Source organism: Danio aesculapii, chromosome 11 (genome assembly GCF_903798145.1).
Source record: "Danio aesculapii chromosome 11, fDanAes4.1, whole genome shotgun sequence".
In the NCBI taxonomy this organism is placed as follows: domain Eukaryota; kingdom Metazoa; phylum Chordata; class Actinopteri; order Cypriniformes; family Danionidae; genus Danio; species Danio aesculapii.
Window position 1 is genome coordinate 729,225 of NC_079445.1, and position 19,115 is coordinate 748,339.

Consider the following 19,115-nt stretch of genomic DNA (forward strand, 5'->3'; position numbering starts at 1 on the left):
ATACACACTCATACGCTACGGATAATTTAGTTGATCAATTCCCCTATACCGCATGTGTTTGGACTGTGGGGGAAACCGGAGCACCCAGAGGAAACCCACGCCAACACGAGGAGAACATGCAAACTCCACACAGAAACGCCAACTGACCCAGCCGGGACTCGAACCAGCGACCTACTTGCTGATACTGATGTGGGTACAGACTAAAATCTCACATGAAATAAATGAATCTCTAGCGCCATCTGCTGTGTGCTGGTCAAACAACAGGCTGTGCACATCATTGATGTCTGTGTGTGCTTCTCTATAACCCGCATGCTCGTTTTACAGATTTTCATAATCGCTAACACACTATAATTAAACTTTTCCCTCAATTAGCAAAAGCGTACACTCAAGGAGCAAAACACAAAGCCAGATCTGCACACTGTCAGCACACTGTCAGCTTCACACCATTACACAGTGATCTGCAAATCACTAAACACACTCGGATGCTTTCGACACAGATATTTTCATGATGGAATTTCCTCGCAATATCGAAGCAAAGGCCTTCAAATGAACACACACATGAACCATAGGTTAAACACAGCCCTCAGGTGCACACACACACACACACACACTGCTGCAAAACTGTAGACACACCAATCAGCTGGAACCACAATCAAAAAGCAATCGGTATAAACTATTAGACTTCAATAAACAGTAATAGAGCTGTACAGTAAATAGTAAGGCAAGGCAAGTTTATTTCTATAGCACATTTCATACACAGTGGCAATTCAAAGTGCTTTACATAAACAGGAATAAAAGAAACAAGTGTAAGAGAAATAAAAACAAATAATAAAAATAGTAAAAAAATAAAAATAAAATAAATAAGAATAAAAGCAGATTAAATGTGTTATAAAAGAATGAAAAAGAAGAGAAAAACATAGTAGTTCGATCTGTCGGACGTAGCACAGTGCTCATTCAGTAAAGGCACAGCTAAACAGATGTGTTTTCAGTCTTGATTTGAATGTGCCTAATGTTGGAGCACATCTGATCATTTCTGGAAGCTGATTCCAGCAGTAGGGGGCGCTGTTAGTAGCCAATTCACCCTGCTTTGACTGAACTCTTGGAATTTCTAGTTTATATGATCCTAAAGATCTGAGTGATCTGTTTGGTTTGTATTCAGTGAGCATATCTGTAATGTATTGAGCTCCTGGGCCACTTAGTGATTTATAGAGCAGTAATAATACTTTAAAATCTATTCTGAATGTAACTGGGAGCCAGTGTAAAGACCTGAGGACAGGTGTGATGTGCTCTGATTTACTGGTTCTGGTCAGAATTCTGGCTGCAGCGGTCTGGATGAGCTGCAACTGTTTGACTGTCTTTTTGGGAAGGCCAGTGAGGAGGCCGTTACAGTAATCCACCCTGCTGCTGATAAAAGCATCAACAAGTCTTCACTGGAAACAAAGCATCTAATTCCTGCAATGTTTTTGAGATGACAGTAGTCTACTATAAATAGTAGTCTTCAATAAACATGTTGCATGAAAGTGATTGGTAAACAGGAGACAGGGGATGTATAGATCAGCAGAAAGCTGAATAAATACGCTTTACATTGTTGTAAGGTTTGTTAGGATATAATAATATTTAGCTATCACTGTTTGGTGAATACAGTATGTTCATGTACTATAGCAATACCTAGGGTCTGCGGACGTTTTTTGCTATTTCTGTGCAGAATTTTGGTAAAAATCTGTGGATTTCTGCGTAATTATTTTGGGAGTATCATAACTCAAACCTTAATATGTGAAGTAAAAATCATCTCTTTAACTTTAATGTTTACAATGCAAATCCAATTAGACTCACTTTATTTGGTAAACAAAGCAAGTCTCTCATATAGTATCTCTACTAAAGGACTGAAAAATTACTGTACACACTCTATTGTACATAAATCAGATGAACATTTTCATATTAGACAATAATATTACTGTAATTAATTTAAAAACTGAATAAATATACAGATTTACACACATTTACTCTAGTAAATAAACAGAATTAATGATGGGCTTAAAATCTGCAGAGTTCTGCGCGCGCAGATTCCGTGTGGGCCTAGCAATACCTCTCAAACCCTGATTATATCAGCATTAGTCAGTTAGAAATGATATGAGTGTTTAAGATTGATTACAGCAGTGTGTAAATGAAACAAACATATTTTTACTGACTGAGGCGTGTGTGTGTGTGTTCTGTACGCTATTAAAAGTGTGTTCTGCTATAGTGTTGTAAAGTTTTGGATGAAGTGTGTTATGCTGGAAAACTACTGAAGTGTTCTGCCGTTTGTGTGTGTGGATGTGTAAACAGTGTGTGGTGTTTTAACAAAATGAGCCTTAATTTCAAAGCTTAAGCAATCAGAAAACACTGTAATAGGGCAGAAATCACACTTTAAACATCAAGTAGATATTCTAGAGCAGGGGTCACCAATCTCGCTCCTGGAGGGCCGGTGTCCTGCAGGGTTTAGCTCCAACTTGCTTCAACACACCTGCCTGGGCATTTCAAGTATACCTAAGAACAGCGTTTCCCAACCCTGTTCCTGAAGGCACACCAACAGTACACATTTTCAACCTCTCCCTAATCAAACACACCTGAATCAACTCATCATAACATCAGAAGAGACTCTAACACCTGAAGTTAATGGGTCAGAAAAGGGAGACATCCAAAATATGTACTGTTGGTGTGCCTCCAGGAACAGGGTTGGGAAACGCTGCCTAAGACCACCTTGATTAGCTTGTTCAGGTGTGTTTGATTAAGGTTGGAGCTCAAATCTGCAGGTCACCGGCCCTCCAGGAACAAGTTTGGTGACCCCTGCTCTAGAGATTTCATTCTTATGTAAAAGCAGTATTTATATTGTCCATTTAGAGTATTTTACACATGTTCTTCTGTAAACAAACGGTGCTGGGTCTGTGGTTTGCCTCGGTTAAGTTCATTTAAAAATACATGAATCAATTTAAAAGACGAAGCACAATTAATAATAAATAATAACACAGAACAATAATATTAATATTAATAATAATGTGTGTTTGTATGCATTATTGATGATGATAATAGGGAGGCACGGTGGCTCAGTGATTAGCACAATCGCCTTACAGCAAGAAGGTCACTGGTTCGAGTCTCAGCCGGGTCAGTTGGTGTTTCTGTGTGGAGTTTGCATGTTCTCCCTGTGTTGGTGTGGGTTTCCTCCGGGTGCTCCAGTTTCCCCCACAGTCCAAACACATGCGCTATAGGGGAACTGCTGAACTAAATTGGCCGTAGTGTATGAGTGTGTGTGTGAATGAGTGTGAATGGGTGTTTCCTAGTACTGGGTTGCAGCTGTTAGGGCATCTGCTGTGTAAAACATAAGCTGAAATAGTTGGCGGTTCATTCCGCTGTGTCGACCCCGGATTAATAAAGGGACTATGCTTAAGGAAAATGAATGAATGAATAATATGATGTGGTTGATTATGAAGAGCTCTGCTGCAGTTGCTGATGTGTCCAGCAGGGGTCAGTGTGAGATCATCAGCTCAACACAATACTAGTAGAGATTATACTGTGTGTGTGTGTGTGTGTCTGTGTGTGTGTCTGTGTGTGTGTGTGTGTGTGTGTTTTACATGAGGAGGAGGAGCTCATCAACACTGCAGCAGAACTGAAAAAGAAGAGCAGATTTGACGCCTGTGTCTGCGTCACTGTGTGTGTATGTAAGAGTAAGAACGTGTGTGTGTGTGTGAGAGAGTGTGTATAAATGAGAGGAAGTAAATGTGAATGTGTGTGTCTGTCTGTTTGACGGCGTTTGTGTGTATGTGTGAGAGAGTGTGTGTGTGTGTATGTGCCTGTGTATGTGAGAGTAAATTAGTTTGCGAGTGTGTGTGCATGTTTGTGCATCTGTGATACATTGTGTGTGTGAGAGAGAGTATGTGTGTGTGGATGTAAGAGAGAGGGACCGTGTATGTGTGTGTGTGTGTGTGTCTGAGAGAGACACAATGTGTCTGACTGTGTGACATTGTTTATGTGTGTGTGTGTGTGTGTGAGAGAGAGAGAGACAATGTGTGTGTGTGTGTGTGTGTGTGTGTGTGTGTAATCAAGCCACTTGAGGAGTAAACAGTAAGCTTTAATTTTTGTGTGAACAGCCCCTTTAAATTGAGTTCAACAACTCAACTATATATATATATATATAAATAACTTGTATAATAATTACTACAAAGTAGTTCTGATTTCAGTTTTGGGCCAAATGCATCATGGATTTTTTGTTACACACACACGCACGCACGCACATTTATACATGTTCACTGCAATGCACATACACTCGCCGGCCCCTTTATTAGGTACACCTGTCCAACTGCTCGTCAACGCACATTTCTAATCAGCCAATCACATGGCAGCAGCTCAGTGCGTTTAGGCATGCAGACATGATCAAGACGATCTGCTGCAGTTCAAAGCGAGCATCAGAATGGGGAAGAAAGGGGATTTAAGAGACTTTGAACGTGGCATGGTTGTTGCTGCCAGACGGGCTGCTCTGAGTATTTCAGAAACTGCTGATCTACTGGGATTTTCACGCACAACCATCTCTAGGGTTTACAGAGAATGGTCCGACAAAGAGGAAATATCCAGTGAGCGGCAGTTCTGTGGGCGCAAATGCCTTGTTGATGCCAGAGGTCAGAGGAGAATGGCCAGACTGGTTCCAGCTGATAGAAAGGCAACAGTAACTCAAATAAGCACTCGTTACAACCGAGGTCTGCAGAAGAGCATCTCTGAACACACAACACGTCCAACCTTGAGGCGGATGGGCTACAGCAGCAGAAGACCACACCGGGTGCCGCTCCTGTCAGCTAAGAACAGGAAACTGAGGCTACAATTCACACAGGCTCACCAAAACTGGACAATAGAAGATTGGAGAAACGTTGCCTGGTCTGATGAGTCTCCATTTCTGCTGACACATTCGGATGGTCAGGTCAGAATTTAACATCAACAACATGAAAGCATGGATCCATCCTGCCTTGTATCAGCGGTTCAGGCTGCTGGTGGTGGTGTAATGGTGTGGGGGAGATTTTCTTGGCACACTTTGGGTCCATTAGTACCAATTGAGTATGGTGTCAACGCCACAGCCTACGTGAGTATTGTTCTGACCATGTCCATCCCTTTATGAGCACAGTGTCTCCATCTTCTGATGGCTACTTCCAGCAGGATAACGCACCATGTCATAAAGCACCAATCATCTCAGACTGGTTTCTTGAACATGACAATGAGTTCACTGTACTCAAATGGCCTCCACAGTCACCAGAGCTCAATCCAATAGAGCACCTTTGGGATGTGGTGGAACAGGAGATTGGCATCATGGATGTGCAGCCGACAAATCTGCAGCGACTGTGTGATGCTATCATGTCAATATGGAGCAAAATCTCTGAGGAATATTTCCAGTAGCTTGTTGAATCTCTGACATCAAGGATTAAGGCAGTTCTGAAGGCAAACAGGGGGTCCAACCCGGGACGAGTGAGGTGTACCTAATAAAGTGGCCGGTATATATTGGACATAATAGGTATATGGTTATTATGCATAATAATTATATTTATTCAACTACTGAAGTTTACATTCGTGTTTTTAAGCTCTACAGAGTCTCAATCAAGCAACTAAAGTACTTTCAGACTGTCATTCAAACACAATGGTAGGGATTTTTTAAAGTGACTCTCGCAACACCACTCCACTACAAACAAAAGAGCAGCATGATCATTCTATGAACTCTCTCTCTCTCCATCACTCACTCGCACTTTAAGAGTGAGTCATGCTAAATATAAAACAGCAGTCATTATTCTGCTTGACTGACACTCATTATGAAGAGAATCAGAATGAAAGTATATTGTAATAATAATAACCGCAATAATAATCTGCATGCAGCGGCGGCGCATTCACAGGCCTCAGAGTTTCAGCTCAAGCTGAGTTTAAACACGCTTTCTTCATCCTACACACACACGCGCGCGCAAGCTTCTATTCTACATTCTCAGCAGCTCTGGAGACTTATAAAGCTGCTGAACATCCCCGAGTGTGCTGCGATTAGTGTGTGAGTGTGTGTGTGCCCTTGTATATATGTGTGGATGCGAGAGTATTTGTGTGTGTGTGTGTGTGTGTGTGTGTGGTTGTATATATGTATGTGTATGTGATAGTGTGTGTGTAGGTGAGAGAGTGTGTGTGCTTGTGTTGTGTCTGTGTATATTTGAGTGTGTTGTTTGTTTGTACAGTACATGTGTGTGTGAGAGAGAGAGTGTGTGTGCATGTGTGTATGACAGGGTGTTTTGTCTATGTGAGAGTGCGTGTATATGTCTATGTGATTGTGTGTTTGTTTTTATACGCGTGTATAAGAGAGAGAGAGAGAGAGAGAGAGAGAGAGAGTGTGTGTGTGTGTACGTGTGTGACTGTGGAACAGTGTTTTTGTGTGTGTGTGTGTGTGTGTGTGTGTGTGTGTAAAGCCGCTGATCATCCCCAAGTGTGCAGCGATAAACATTAAAAGACAAACACTTTGAGCTGAAGCCTTCAGAGAGGCGCTTTCAGCAGGATTACACACACACACACACACACACACACACACACGCACACACGCACACACACACACATACACTCCTGCGCACTTTCACAGTTACATCTTCAGCAGTGGGCGACATTTTCCTTCAGCTTAGTCCCTTCATTCATCAGGAGTCGCCACAGCGGAATGAACCACCAACTATTCCAGCATATGTTTTACACAGTGGATGCCCTTCCAGCCGCAACCCAGTACTGGGAAACACCCATTCACACTAATTCACACACACTACAGCTAATTTAGTTCATCAATTCCCCTGTACCGCATGTGTTTGGACTGTGGGGGAAACCGGAGCACCCGGAGGAAACCCACACCAACACGGGGAGAACATGCAAACTCCACACAGAAACACCAACTAACCCTGCCGGGACTCGAACCAGTGACCTTCTTACTGTGAGGCCACAGTGAGCCCTCTCCCATGACTTTAATTTTGAATGTTACATATAATGACAATACTGAACGTAATAAATTATTGTTGAAATACTGACCTTTATATAGTTGTATTGGTTATTTCATTATCATGTAATTTATGATGATGATGATTACTATTATGAATGGTTATAGTTTTTTAATAATAATAATAATATTTATGATTAATTTTAGATTATTAATAATAATTTATTATTATTATATTAATTCTGAAAGTCAGCATTTTATTTAGTTTCTGATTCAGCCTCTTTGACTCGACGTCCTGGCCAGAAATCAGACTCATGAGGTTAATTTAATCAGACCAAGCAGCACTGATAAATAAAACAAGGCTAATCTAATCTATAATCATGTTTAGCTCTTCTCCCCACAGACTCCTGCTGGTTGTTTTATTATATTTAGTGAATTGTTATTTTATATACATTAGTGCTGTCAAAAGATCACAATCAATCTCATCAAAAACATACACACATACATACATACATATACAGTTGAAGTCAGAATTATTAGCCCCCCTGTTTATTTTCCCCCCAAATTTCTGTTTAACAGAGCAGATTATTTTAACACATTTCTAATCATAATAGTGTTAATAACTCATCTCTAATAACTGATTTATTTTCTCTTTGATGACAGTAAATAATATTAGACTAGATATTCTTCAAGACACTTCTATACAGCTTAATGTGACATTTAAAGGCTTAACTAGGTTAATCGGGTTAACTAGAGAGTTCTTATATAAGGATGGTTTGTTCTCTAGAGCAGTGTTTCCCAACCATGTTCCTGAAGACACACCAACAGTACACATTTTCAACCTCTCCCTAATCAAACACACCTGAATCAACTCATCATAACATCAGAAGAGACTCCAACACCTGAAGTTAATGGGTCAGAAAAGGGAGACATTTAAAATATGTACTGTTGGTGTGCCTCCAGGAACAGGGTTGGGAAACACTGGTGTAGACTATATATAGCTTAATATATAGCTTAAAGGGGCTAATAATATTGACCTAAAATGTTTTTTTAAAAATTAAAAACTGCTTTTATTCTAGCCGAAATAAAACAAGACTTCCTCCAGAAGAAATAATATTTTCAGACATACTGTGAAAATTTCCTTGCTCTATTAAACATAATTTGGGAAAGAACAAAAAATTCAATGGTGGCCTAATAATTCTGACTTCAACTGTGTGTGTGTGTGTGTGTGTGTGTATATATATATGCGTTACTAAGGGGACATGTTAATACAAGGCTGTCAATCAATTCAGTGGGCGGGGAAACCACACTCCTACATCATGTTGTGGTGGACCTCAAAATGGGAGGGATTTGGATCTTATTTTAACATCAGGAAATTTAAATAAAGAGACTGTATGTATGACTGTGGACACACTAAACCTGCACACAGCTCTGTCCAAACAGCTTACAAAAGATGATTCTCATCACAGGTGCCCTTTAAGTTAGACAAGCGCGCTCTTGTGTTTTTAATAGTCTCAGTCAGTGATGATAATCTTGTGTCTGATTATCCTGACCTGTTACAGTCTGGTTGTTGATCAGCAGGATTTGGGACTGATGTGGAGCTGATTTCTCCAGCCTCAAACACACACTTCTGCTGTGTGAATGAGCAGAACAAATGCACAGGCTCCTGGCGGTGGACAAAGAGGCCTGAAGGTCAGCTCTAGTGTGTGTGTGTGTGTGTGTGTGTGTGAGGACGCGAGACTGCAGGAAATTATCTGCCAAATCATCACGGCTTTGAGAAGTGGAGCTGACAGATAAAACGAGAAAACGAGACAAGGTGTGTGTGTGTGTGTGTGTTTGCTTTTCACAGGGCTCCAGATGCCGCCTGCTGCCCGTCTGAATGTCACACACGGCTGGACGCTACTGAGCATGTGCAGACCTCAAATGTGCAGATCATCCCACTATCGCGCACTAATGCACTGTTCTATGGCACTCTGTAGCATCAATATTAGGGGTGTAACTGTTCATGTGTTCGTCCTGAACCGTGACTCTCAATTGTAAAGCTCTTTGCACACTGAAGCCCGCAATTTTTGTATGCATTTTTTTCATATTCATATCCGAAAATTCGAGTCCGATGTTAGCAAGCAGTTTATAAATACAGCTGAAATATTAAGAGAAAAATGTGTGGTGCAGTGAAGTTTGAGGCGCGAGACTGAGATTTAAGGACAGGTTTTCAATGACTTTTGCAGCACCGGGTATTTATTGACCCAAGCAAATAAACAGCACGACAGGAACATTTTTAGATCTGCAATGAAAGCAACAAGTGATGAAAGCTCTCTTTTATTAAAGCTCTCCATGATAGAAGAGATTTTGCGACACGACCAGCAAAACCACAAGCAGCGAGGCGTTTTGTTGACTGCAGGATTTCAACATCCAGCTTATGAATCACATTAGCTCCAAATCACACACTGTTAAATAGCAAATATTAGCGGTTTTGGTATTCGCTTTAGTCTGTGCAATTTTAAATCCTATTTTACATAGAAATAACGAGAGAAGAGCTGATTTCATTGGCTGTTTTTATGGCGAGTAAAAGGTTCAAGTTTAGAAAGCTATACTGCTTATGATAAAATTATATAAACTCTAGTGTCGAATATGTCTATTTATCTTTTGTTTTAGATAAAGATATAAATAAAGATGTAGACATGGATGTAGAAACTGATGCAGCTATAGATATACTCCAGGTATAGATGCAGCTATATATGTAGATGTAGATATAGATGTAAATACAGATGCAGCAACAGATGTGGCTACTGAGAATGCGTGAGTGAACGAATGTGACGAATGCTCTGCACGGCACAGCATAACATGGTCTAACACAAGAAAGACATGACCAGCAGGGGGCAGTTATGTAACATAGTGAACATACTGTATATATAGACGCAGATGTAGATATAGATGTAGATATAGATGTAAATGTAGCTACAGATGTAGATATAGATGCAGCTATATATGTACATATAGATGTAGATATAGATGTAGCTATATTTGTAGATATAGATGCAGATATAGATATAGATGCAGCTGTATATGTACATATAGATGCAGATGTAGTTACAGATGTAGATAGAGATGCAGCTATATATATATAGATATAGATGCAGATATCGATATAGATGCAGCTACAGATGTGGCTACTGAGAATGCGTGAGTGAATGAATGTGATCACACACGGTGCTGCAGTACTGTAGATATAGACGCAGATGTAGATATAGATGTAGATATAGATGCAGATGTAGATATAGATGTAGATATAGATGCAGATGTAGATATAGATGTAGATATAGATGCAGATGTAGATATAGATGTAGATATAGATGCAGATGTAGCTACAGATGTAGATATAGATGCAGCTATATATGTAGATATAGATGCAGCTATATATGTACATATAGATGTAGATATAGATGTAGCTTTATATCTAGATATAGATGCAGATGCATTAAAGCATAATAATATATCAATGTTAATTTAAATAGATTATTCAGCATTTACCTACGCATTCTGAATAAACTGAATTAAACTGTAAATAATGCAATTCTTCACTTAGTAATGAAAGATGAATCATTAAGGAAGTGTGAAAACACAATCATTGAGCACATTATACATGTCAAGAATACAGCATTGGTAGCTTTAGTTATAAACTGTTTACTAACATCTATTAATGTAGAAATAATGCTTAGCTAATAATGAACTATTAGGTAATGCTTAATAAATGATCATAGTATGCAGTTATTATTGAGAAACTCAAACAGGTGTTGAACAAATAAGTGAGTAAATGGGGACAGAATTTTCATTTGTGTGTGAACTATCCCTTTAAATTACTAATGAGAGAACAATTGCATAAAATGAACCCGGTCTTCATCTGACACTTTAGACTGATATTGAATTATATATCTGACATTATTACTTGTATTTAAATTCTATTTGACATTATATGAACCTTTCCCCACAGTGAGGTTAATTTCAACATTACTGCGGCAGACTAGAAAATCATTAAGGTCTCCAAAAGTTAATTAAAACCAGCATAAATCCTGTTTAAAAGAGCAGCTTATAGACGGGCATGAGTTTCAGTGAGCATTCGTCTCATACTGAGGATGATGTTTTACACGCAATGCATCAGATGGGAAACACTGACAGCTTCAGCAAGGCATTTACACAATACAGAAGAGCAAATCTTAACTAATCAAAAGAAAAACTCATAACTGACCTGATGAGGGACGAGACCCAGAGAGGTCGGCGGTTCATTCATGCGGTCGTCACTGCTGCTGGCCACTGCGTAACCCCTAAACAAACACACACACACACACTTGTATATGTGGTTTACGAGGACCCCAGCCCTTTCACTAATCACAACTCGCTAAAAATCCTGTGGAAAATAGAGTTCAAACAGGCAAATAGAAGGTAAATAGTGTTCGCCTCCCCAGAAAACACAAATCATTGTTTATTATATTAGTATCTTTGCTCTGTTTTAACTTTGCTTGTCTTATTTATTATATTTTATGCAGATATGCTCCACTACAGAATCATCCCAATCAGTCAAAAATGATGCATTCTTTACAAATACAGCTATTTAAATCATTTGGTGAAATTATATTCATATCCTAATATATATATAGAATATACACACACTGGCCACTTTATTAGGTACACCTCAATAGTCCCGGGTTGGACCCCTTTTGCCTTCAGAACTGCCTTAATCCTTCATGGCAGAGATTCAACAAGATACTGTAAATATTCCTCAGAGGTTTTGCTCCATATTGACATGATAGCATCACGCAGTCGCTGCAGATTTGACGGCTGCACATCCATGATGCCAATCTCCCGTTCCACCACATCCCAAAGGTGCTCTATTGGATTGAGCTCTGGTGACTGTGGAGGCCATTTGAGTACAGTGAACTCATTGTCATGTTCAAGAAACCAGTCTGAGATGATTGGTGCTTTATGACATGGTGCGTTATCCTGCTGGAAGTAGCCATCAGAAGATGGAGACACTGTGGTTATAAAGGGATGGACATGGTCAGCAACAATACTCAGGTAGACTGTGGCGTTGACACCATGCTCAGTTAGTACTGATGGACCCAAAGAAAATCTCCCCCACACTATTACACCACCACCAGCAGCCTGAACCGCTGATACAAGGCAGGATGGATCCATGCTTTCATGTTAAACTCTGAGCCGAGCATCTGAATGTGTCAGCAGAAATGGAGACTCATCAGACCAGGCAACGTTTCTCCAATCTTCTATTGTCCAGTTTTGGTGAGCCTGTGTGAATTGTAGCCTCAGTTTCCTGTTCTTAGCTGACAAGAGCGGCACCCGGTGTGGTCTTCTGCTGCTGTAGGCCATCCGCCTCAAGGTTGGACGTGTTGTGTGTTCAGAGATGCTCTTCTGCAGACCTTGGTTGTAACGAGTGCTTATTTGAGTTACTGTTGCCTTTCTATCAGCTGGAACCAGTCTGGCCATTCTCCTCTGACCTCTGGCATCAACAAGGCATTTGCGCCCACAGAACTGCCGCTCACTGGAGATTTCCTCTTTGTCAGACCATTCTCTGTAAACCCTAGAGATGGTTGTGCGTGAAAATCCCAGTAGATCAGCAGTTTCTGAAATACTCAGAGCAGCCCGTCTGACACCAACAACCATGCCACGTTCAAAGTCACTTAAATCCCCTTTCTTCCCCATTCTGATGCTCACTTTGAATCGTTTTGGCCATGTCTACATGCCTAAATGCATTAAGTTGCTGCAATGTGATTGTAGCCGATTAGAAATTTGCATACACAGGCAGTTGGACAGGTGTACCTAATAAAGTGGCCGATGAGTGTAAATACATTGCAGTTACATAAACATTTTCTTCCAATATTGTGCAGCCCTATTGTGCGTGATTTCAGACAGGCTCCACACCTGAAGAGTGCTTTCCCAGCATCAGCACACCGGGAGGGCAAAATAACAGCTTTCTGCAGCTGACCTTCATTCAATTTACCAGGTTTGTACCTTGTAATGTAGTAAAGACATAGCGATGCGTAAAGAGCAAACTCACTTAACAACACAGCACAATATGAAAGCAGGATATGAATGCAACATGCTGAACATGCTGTACGTTAAATTAATGTTTTCTAAATGTTGTGTTTTGTTTATTTGCGGTGGTGAATTGCATTATGGGATGTTGATCTCTGCTCTGTCCACTTTTGATGTTGAAAATTCAACTCTACAGTTTAACAAAGGGACTTTTATTGGCATTTTAGTCATTTGAGATAATATAAGAAATAATATCTAGAGAAATAAGTGTGTAAAATACCAGAAAATGTGCTGCAGTTTATTACAAGGTTTCTGAAGCGTAATATACAACACCAAAGACAATATAGCGCTGCAGACTATCACACATGTGCAGAAGAGTCACTTTTCAGGGTTAAAAGTTGTTGGAAGAAAGATTAAGGTCCCATAATGCAATTCAAAAGCAGAAATAAATTGGGGAAATTAAAATAAAAACAGAAAACTGCTAATTTAATAAGTTTTTAGTCAATGGTTTGTTAATGTGGTGAATTGTGAGCTGAACTCAAGTGTACTGTGCGATCCTGGAGACTATGTGCTTTGTGAATTGTCTGACAGCTGAAACCCCCTGCAGTTGTGAAGCTCTTATCTGAAGGCTTTTATCAGCGCTCTGTAACAGCGTAATGCATCAGGACGACACCAGCACTATCTGGGGCACAGATTCAGTCTCTTTCTTGAACAGCAAACATGGATGAAAGCTTTTTATTTTCCTCTCACCCATCTGGAAATAACGCAGGCTTTCTGCTTTTCAGATATGACTTTACTGATTCTGACTGACTGAAATGCAGGACTGGAAACGAAGTTAAGATGGCATGAGCTGACTAAAGCGTGACATTTGTGAAGGCAAAATTATTGACTATTCTGCAGCCAGTCAGAAAGCCCGGCCCCCAAACTTACACTATTGGCTGAGTGCTGCTGTGCACTGTTGCTGATTGGTCAAACGTGCTACGTCTCAATTCGCCTACTTGCACTACGTCTTAATAGTGTGTACTTTTTTGTGAGGAACAGATGAGTATGCAAGCTTTTGGGACAGACAACATGCTACTTAGTAAATTAAAATGCTAATATGGCATTAACAGATCACTATGATGTACATTTCTATAATATTTAATAGTGTGGATGCATGCGGCACGGTGGCTTAGTGGTGTCGCACTGTGGCCTCACAGCAGGAAGGTCGCTAGTTCGAGTCCCAGCTGGGTTGGTTGTTACTCTGTGTGGAGTTTGCATGTTCTCCCCGTGTTAGCGTGGGTTTCCTCCGGGTGCTCCGGTTTCCCCTACAGTCCAAACACATGCGCTATAGAGGAACTGGAGGAACTAAACTGGCCGTAGTGTATGAGTGTGTGAATGAGTGTGTATGGGTGTTTCCCAATACTGGGTTGCGGCAGAAAGGGCATCCGCTGTGTAAAACATTTGCTGGAATAGTTGCGGTGATTATTACCGTGATATTTTTATCCAATGTTATCATACCTCGGACTCTTATACCTAATGTACACTGTAGTAAATGTTGGTGCTCGTACCCTTCTGGATGCTGCAGTACAGACACCATCAGCTCCACAGCCAGAGCTCCAGCAATCATGGCCAGACCCGGGCGGCTCACTGTACACTGCTGGTCCAGAGTCCGGTCTCTGGTGGACTAACAGAAGGACAAGAGTTTACTGGACAATCAGGATATCACTGACTGCTGAACTTATGAGTGTGTTTAATTTTGGCTCGGTGAAGGATAAACTATTTTGAAGACGATTCTTACACTGTTTGGAGGCATCCTATTCCTCTGTGTAATTGCTTCCGAGCTTATAGTTTTAAACAGCAGACGGACGGCGCTCTAGGATAGTGTTTAACAGCAGACGGACGGCGCTCTAGGATAGTGTTTAACAGCAGACGGACGGCGCTCTAGGATAGTGTTTATCAGCAGACGGACGGCGCTCTAGGATAGTGTTTAACAGCAGACGGACGGCGCTCTAGGATAGTGTTTAACAGCAGACGGACGGCGCTCTAGGATAGTGTTTATCAGCAGACGGACGGCGCTCTAGGATAGTGTTTATCAGCAGACGGACGGCGCTCTAGGATAGTGTTTATCAGCAGACGGACGGCGCTCTAGGATAGTGTTTAACAGCAGACGGACGGCGCTCTAGGATAGTGTTTAACAGCAGACGGACGGCGCTCTAGGATAGTGTTTAACAGCAGACAGACGGCGCTCTAGGATAGTGTTTAACAGCAGACAGACGGCGCTCTAGGATAGTGTTTAACAGCAGACAGACGGCGCTCTAGGATAGTGTTTAACAGCAGACGGCGCTCTAGGATAGTGTTTAACAGCAGACGGCGCGCTAGGATAGTGTTTAACAGCAGACGGCGCTCTAGGATAGTGTTTAACAGCAGACGGCGCTCTAGGATAGTGTTTAACAGCAGACGGCGCTCTAGGATAGTGTTTAACAGCAGACGGCGCTCTGGACTAGTGTTTAACAGCAGACAGACGGCGCTCTAGGATAGTGTTTAACAGCAGATGGCGCTCTAGGATAGTGTTTAACAGCAGACGGCGCTCTAGGCTAGTGTTTATCAGCAGACGGCGCTCTAGGCTAGTGTTTATCAGCAGACGGCGCTCTAGGCTAGTGTTTAACAGCAGACGGACGGCGCTCTAGGACAGTGTTTAACAGCAGACGGACGGCGCTCTAAGCTAGTGTTTAACAGCAGATGGCGCTCTAGGATAGTGTTTAACAGCAGACGGTGCTCTAGGATAGTGTTTAACAGCAGATGGACGGCGCTCTAGGATAGTGTTTAACAGCAGACGACGCTCTAAGAAAGTTTTCAACAGCAGATACTGCTCCTCAATGCATTCAGAAATCTCAGAATAATTTAACACATTGATTTATTTTCCCAGTGCTAATATTTAGCCTCAGGATATGATTTCCAGGCGTACAGTCTCTTTAGCATATGATTGATTGGTTTCAGCTACATTTATATCCTAATATAATAAGGGTCCTGAGTAAAATCTCATTTGACCGCAGATGTGAATGTGCTTGATTAAACTCACGTCTCCAGGAGCCACCACATCATTGCAGAAGTAGCAGCCGAGGCGGTGACCAGGGATGTTGGAGAACAGAGAGGATCCTGGGAATAAACAGATATGTCATGTTTACAGCAGAATAATACCAACAACAACATTAAACAGGAGTCAGAGCTCTGCATTCACTACATCAGCTCACACACTTCTGGTCAGTGAAATACTTCAGCATTGGCAATTGAATTTGAAGTCTGTTGAACGAATATATGCAGATATACTTGAAAGGATTACATTTTTTGGAAGATGGCTAATGCTAGCATATTTAGGCCATGTTTACATGTACATGACTATCATTATCAATTGAGATTTCCCCACCTTCATTAAAAAATATATATATATCTCTGTCCACATGAAAATGATGTAACAAATGTCAGTTACTTCTGAGCACCAGGGGGCGCTCGATTCTCAATGTGCTGGTTACTTAAGCAGGCACAATGATAGAAGTAGTTAGTCAGCTGTGTAGTAGAAAAAACAGACAGGCTGCGACCGAAATCTCAGTAGGTACTGCATTTGAATTCAAATTTACTCGATCATTGGAAAAGTACGTTCTATACAGTACGAATGTGAGCAGTATAAATGGAACTCAGATGTACTACATCCGCCATTTTGTCATAATCACGTGACAATCACTTCAGTTGCGTCGCTTCACTCCCATTCATGAATTCTCTCATGGGGCATCATGGGATAGCGTAGCGTGCATTGGATGCGCACTTCATAATCTCGCCAGAAGTAGTCGATCATCCGGGTACTTCCGCATACTGTTTTTCAAATTCTATAAATTTGGACTTACTACTCGGCTCACATACTGTTTAAGTGTACTATATAGTATGGAAGTATGCGATTTCAGACGCAACCGCAGTGACTCTCTAAGCTTGAGACTTAAGTTGGCTTTATAAAGAGTCCAGTTAGAGAAACTTTGTGTTTTAGCTCTAGCTTAGGACATTTTTACAAGTTAGGACTTTTTTAATAGGCACTTAGAACTGATATTTCACACATGGAGCGATTGGAACAGAAGATTGACAGTATATTTGCTTATTTCAACACTCAACGTTTCACAACGAATGCAAATTAAGATTTCTTTCTTCTATATTGACAATTCCAGGAGAACTTTTATTTATTTATTTGACACTATATATATATATATATATATATATATATATATATATATATATATATATATATATATATAAGGGGTTGAACGACTTCGACTAGTCGTAGACGTCGACTAGTCGTTGTTTACGTCATCAATGAAACACAAGACGCAAATGTTTTGCAACACTTCCACAATTCGTGATTTATTTGCAAAATATATTCACATGCTCTTTGACAGCTCATAACACGTTGCAAAACAATGCAACATTACTAATTACTGATTTTAGTGCAAAACACATGCACGGTCAACACTTTCATTTCGTTAATAATGCAACATTAGCACCCAGGCTAATTTTACTGCTAAATAAATGCAGTCAACACATTGATCACTGCACGTTCTAGAAAGAATGTAACAATAACAGATAGTTTAGTGCAGAAGTAAAGCATACGTCGTCAGCACACAGATTCATGTGAAGTTATTCATAACATAACGTAGGAAAGACAAAGGCTATAATGTTACGTTAAGCTATATTACACTGTCAGAGACTTGCTCAGATGCATATTTACCGCTATGATCGTGCACGCTAGAACGCTGCTCAAACTCCTGCTCATGTCGGCCATTTTCGCAGTTACTGGCTCGTCTTGGTCATCAGGCGTCTCCTCGCTGCACATCTTCACCGGGGATAATAATTACACACGCGGTGAAATTTGTCACACCTCCGCGGCTGCGCACTTCACAGTTTCCGCGTGCTTCAAGGTTCATTCGCGAAATATGTCCGCGTCTACACTTTGCAGAGGCCAACAGCCAATCACATTACTTTTCCAGGGTTCCGTAAACGTGATTGGCTAGCATCTGCTCTAGGGTATTAGCATGAAGCGATCTAACTTGGGTCTGTTTGACGATTCAAAGTTCGCTCAAAGTTCACGTGAAGAAAAATAACATTAAAAAAGTTACTGTAAATAATCTGTAAATAAACTTTTTTATTTCAATATTTTTGACTGACTGACTTTTATGAATAAAATTATATTATAAAATAGCACTATAAACAAAATGGCGGATGTAGTACATCTGAGTTCATTCATACTGCTCAAGTATTTCACAAGTGCTGTTTAACAGAGAAGAATTTTCAACACACTTTAAAACATCACAGTTTTAATAACTCATTTCTAATAACTGGTTTATTTTGACAAAATAATCTGCCATTGGGGTAAGCTGAATAATGTTATTTCAAAGCAAAAACAGGTTTATTTCCCTTTTCCCATTGGCAGATTATTTAGCTTGTTTTAAGGAAAAACTCACTTCATTATTTCTGAAAGCAAACCAATATATTTTCCTTATCCAGAATACGCTTCTTGATTTAAGGATTGTTTAGATATTTTAGACTAGACACAAGACTAAAGCTCTGAGTAAGGAAGCATTTTTTTGCAGAGTAGCCCTAAGTAATTGTGAATTTTCCATCAGAGGCACAGATATGAGTCTGAAGGGCAGGCTGATGATCTTTCCTGCATCACACCTGCTCCAAAACCCACAGGAGACGCACAGACAGCACGAACTCCTGCCTTTACAGCACAATAACCGGAAAAACGCAGAAAGCAGGGGCTCCATATTCAGCTTCACGCAGTCTTAAAAACAGGCCGATCCTGCTGCGAGACCGCAAGAGCTCAGAGAAACAAAAATGCTAAAAATACTGCAGAAGAAATGTGTGTATTTAAGGCCTGTTCACACTAAAGCAGGATAACTATAATGATAACAATAAAGATATAGTTGTAAACATGGTTCAGAGTGTTAATTTACAGCACAAATACAGCGATAAAGATATACTGAGGAACAATTTTTCTATTTTTTATACTTTTATTTTAAGGTTAAGTACAACAGAAAAACAACAAACAAACAATATTGTCTCAGAGTATACACATTTTGCA

The 19,115-nt window shown here is 40.5% G+C and overlaps 1 protein-coding gene across 1 annotated transcript in view; it reads right to left on the bottom strand.

Moving 5' to 3' along the window:
- atg7 (ATG7 autophagy related 7 homolog (S. cerevisiae)) overlaps positions 1-19,115 on the bottom strand; it is a 95,481-nt gene that overhangs the window by 30,630 nt on the left and 45,736 nt on the right. The window contains exons 15-17 of the mRNA XM_056468103.1: positions 16,071-16,147; positions 14,560-14,675; positions 11,208-11,283 (exon numbers count right to left, since the gene is read on the bottom strand). Of these exons, the coding sequence (XP_056324078.1) occupies positions 11,208-11,283; positions 14,560-14,675; positions 16,071-16,147 (269 nt within the window). The remainder of the gene's footprint in view (positions 1-11,207; positions 11,284-14,559; positions 14,676-16,070; positions 16,148-19,115) is intronic.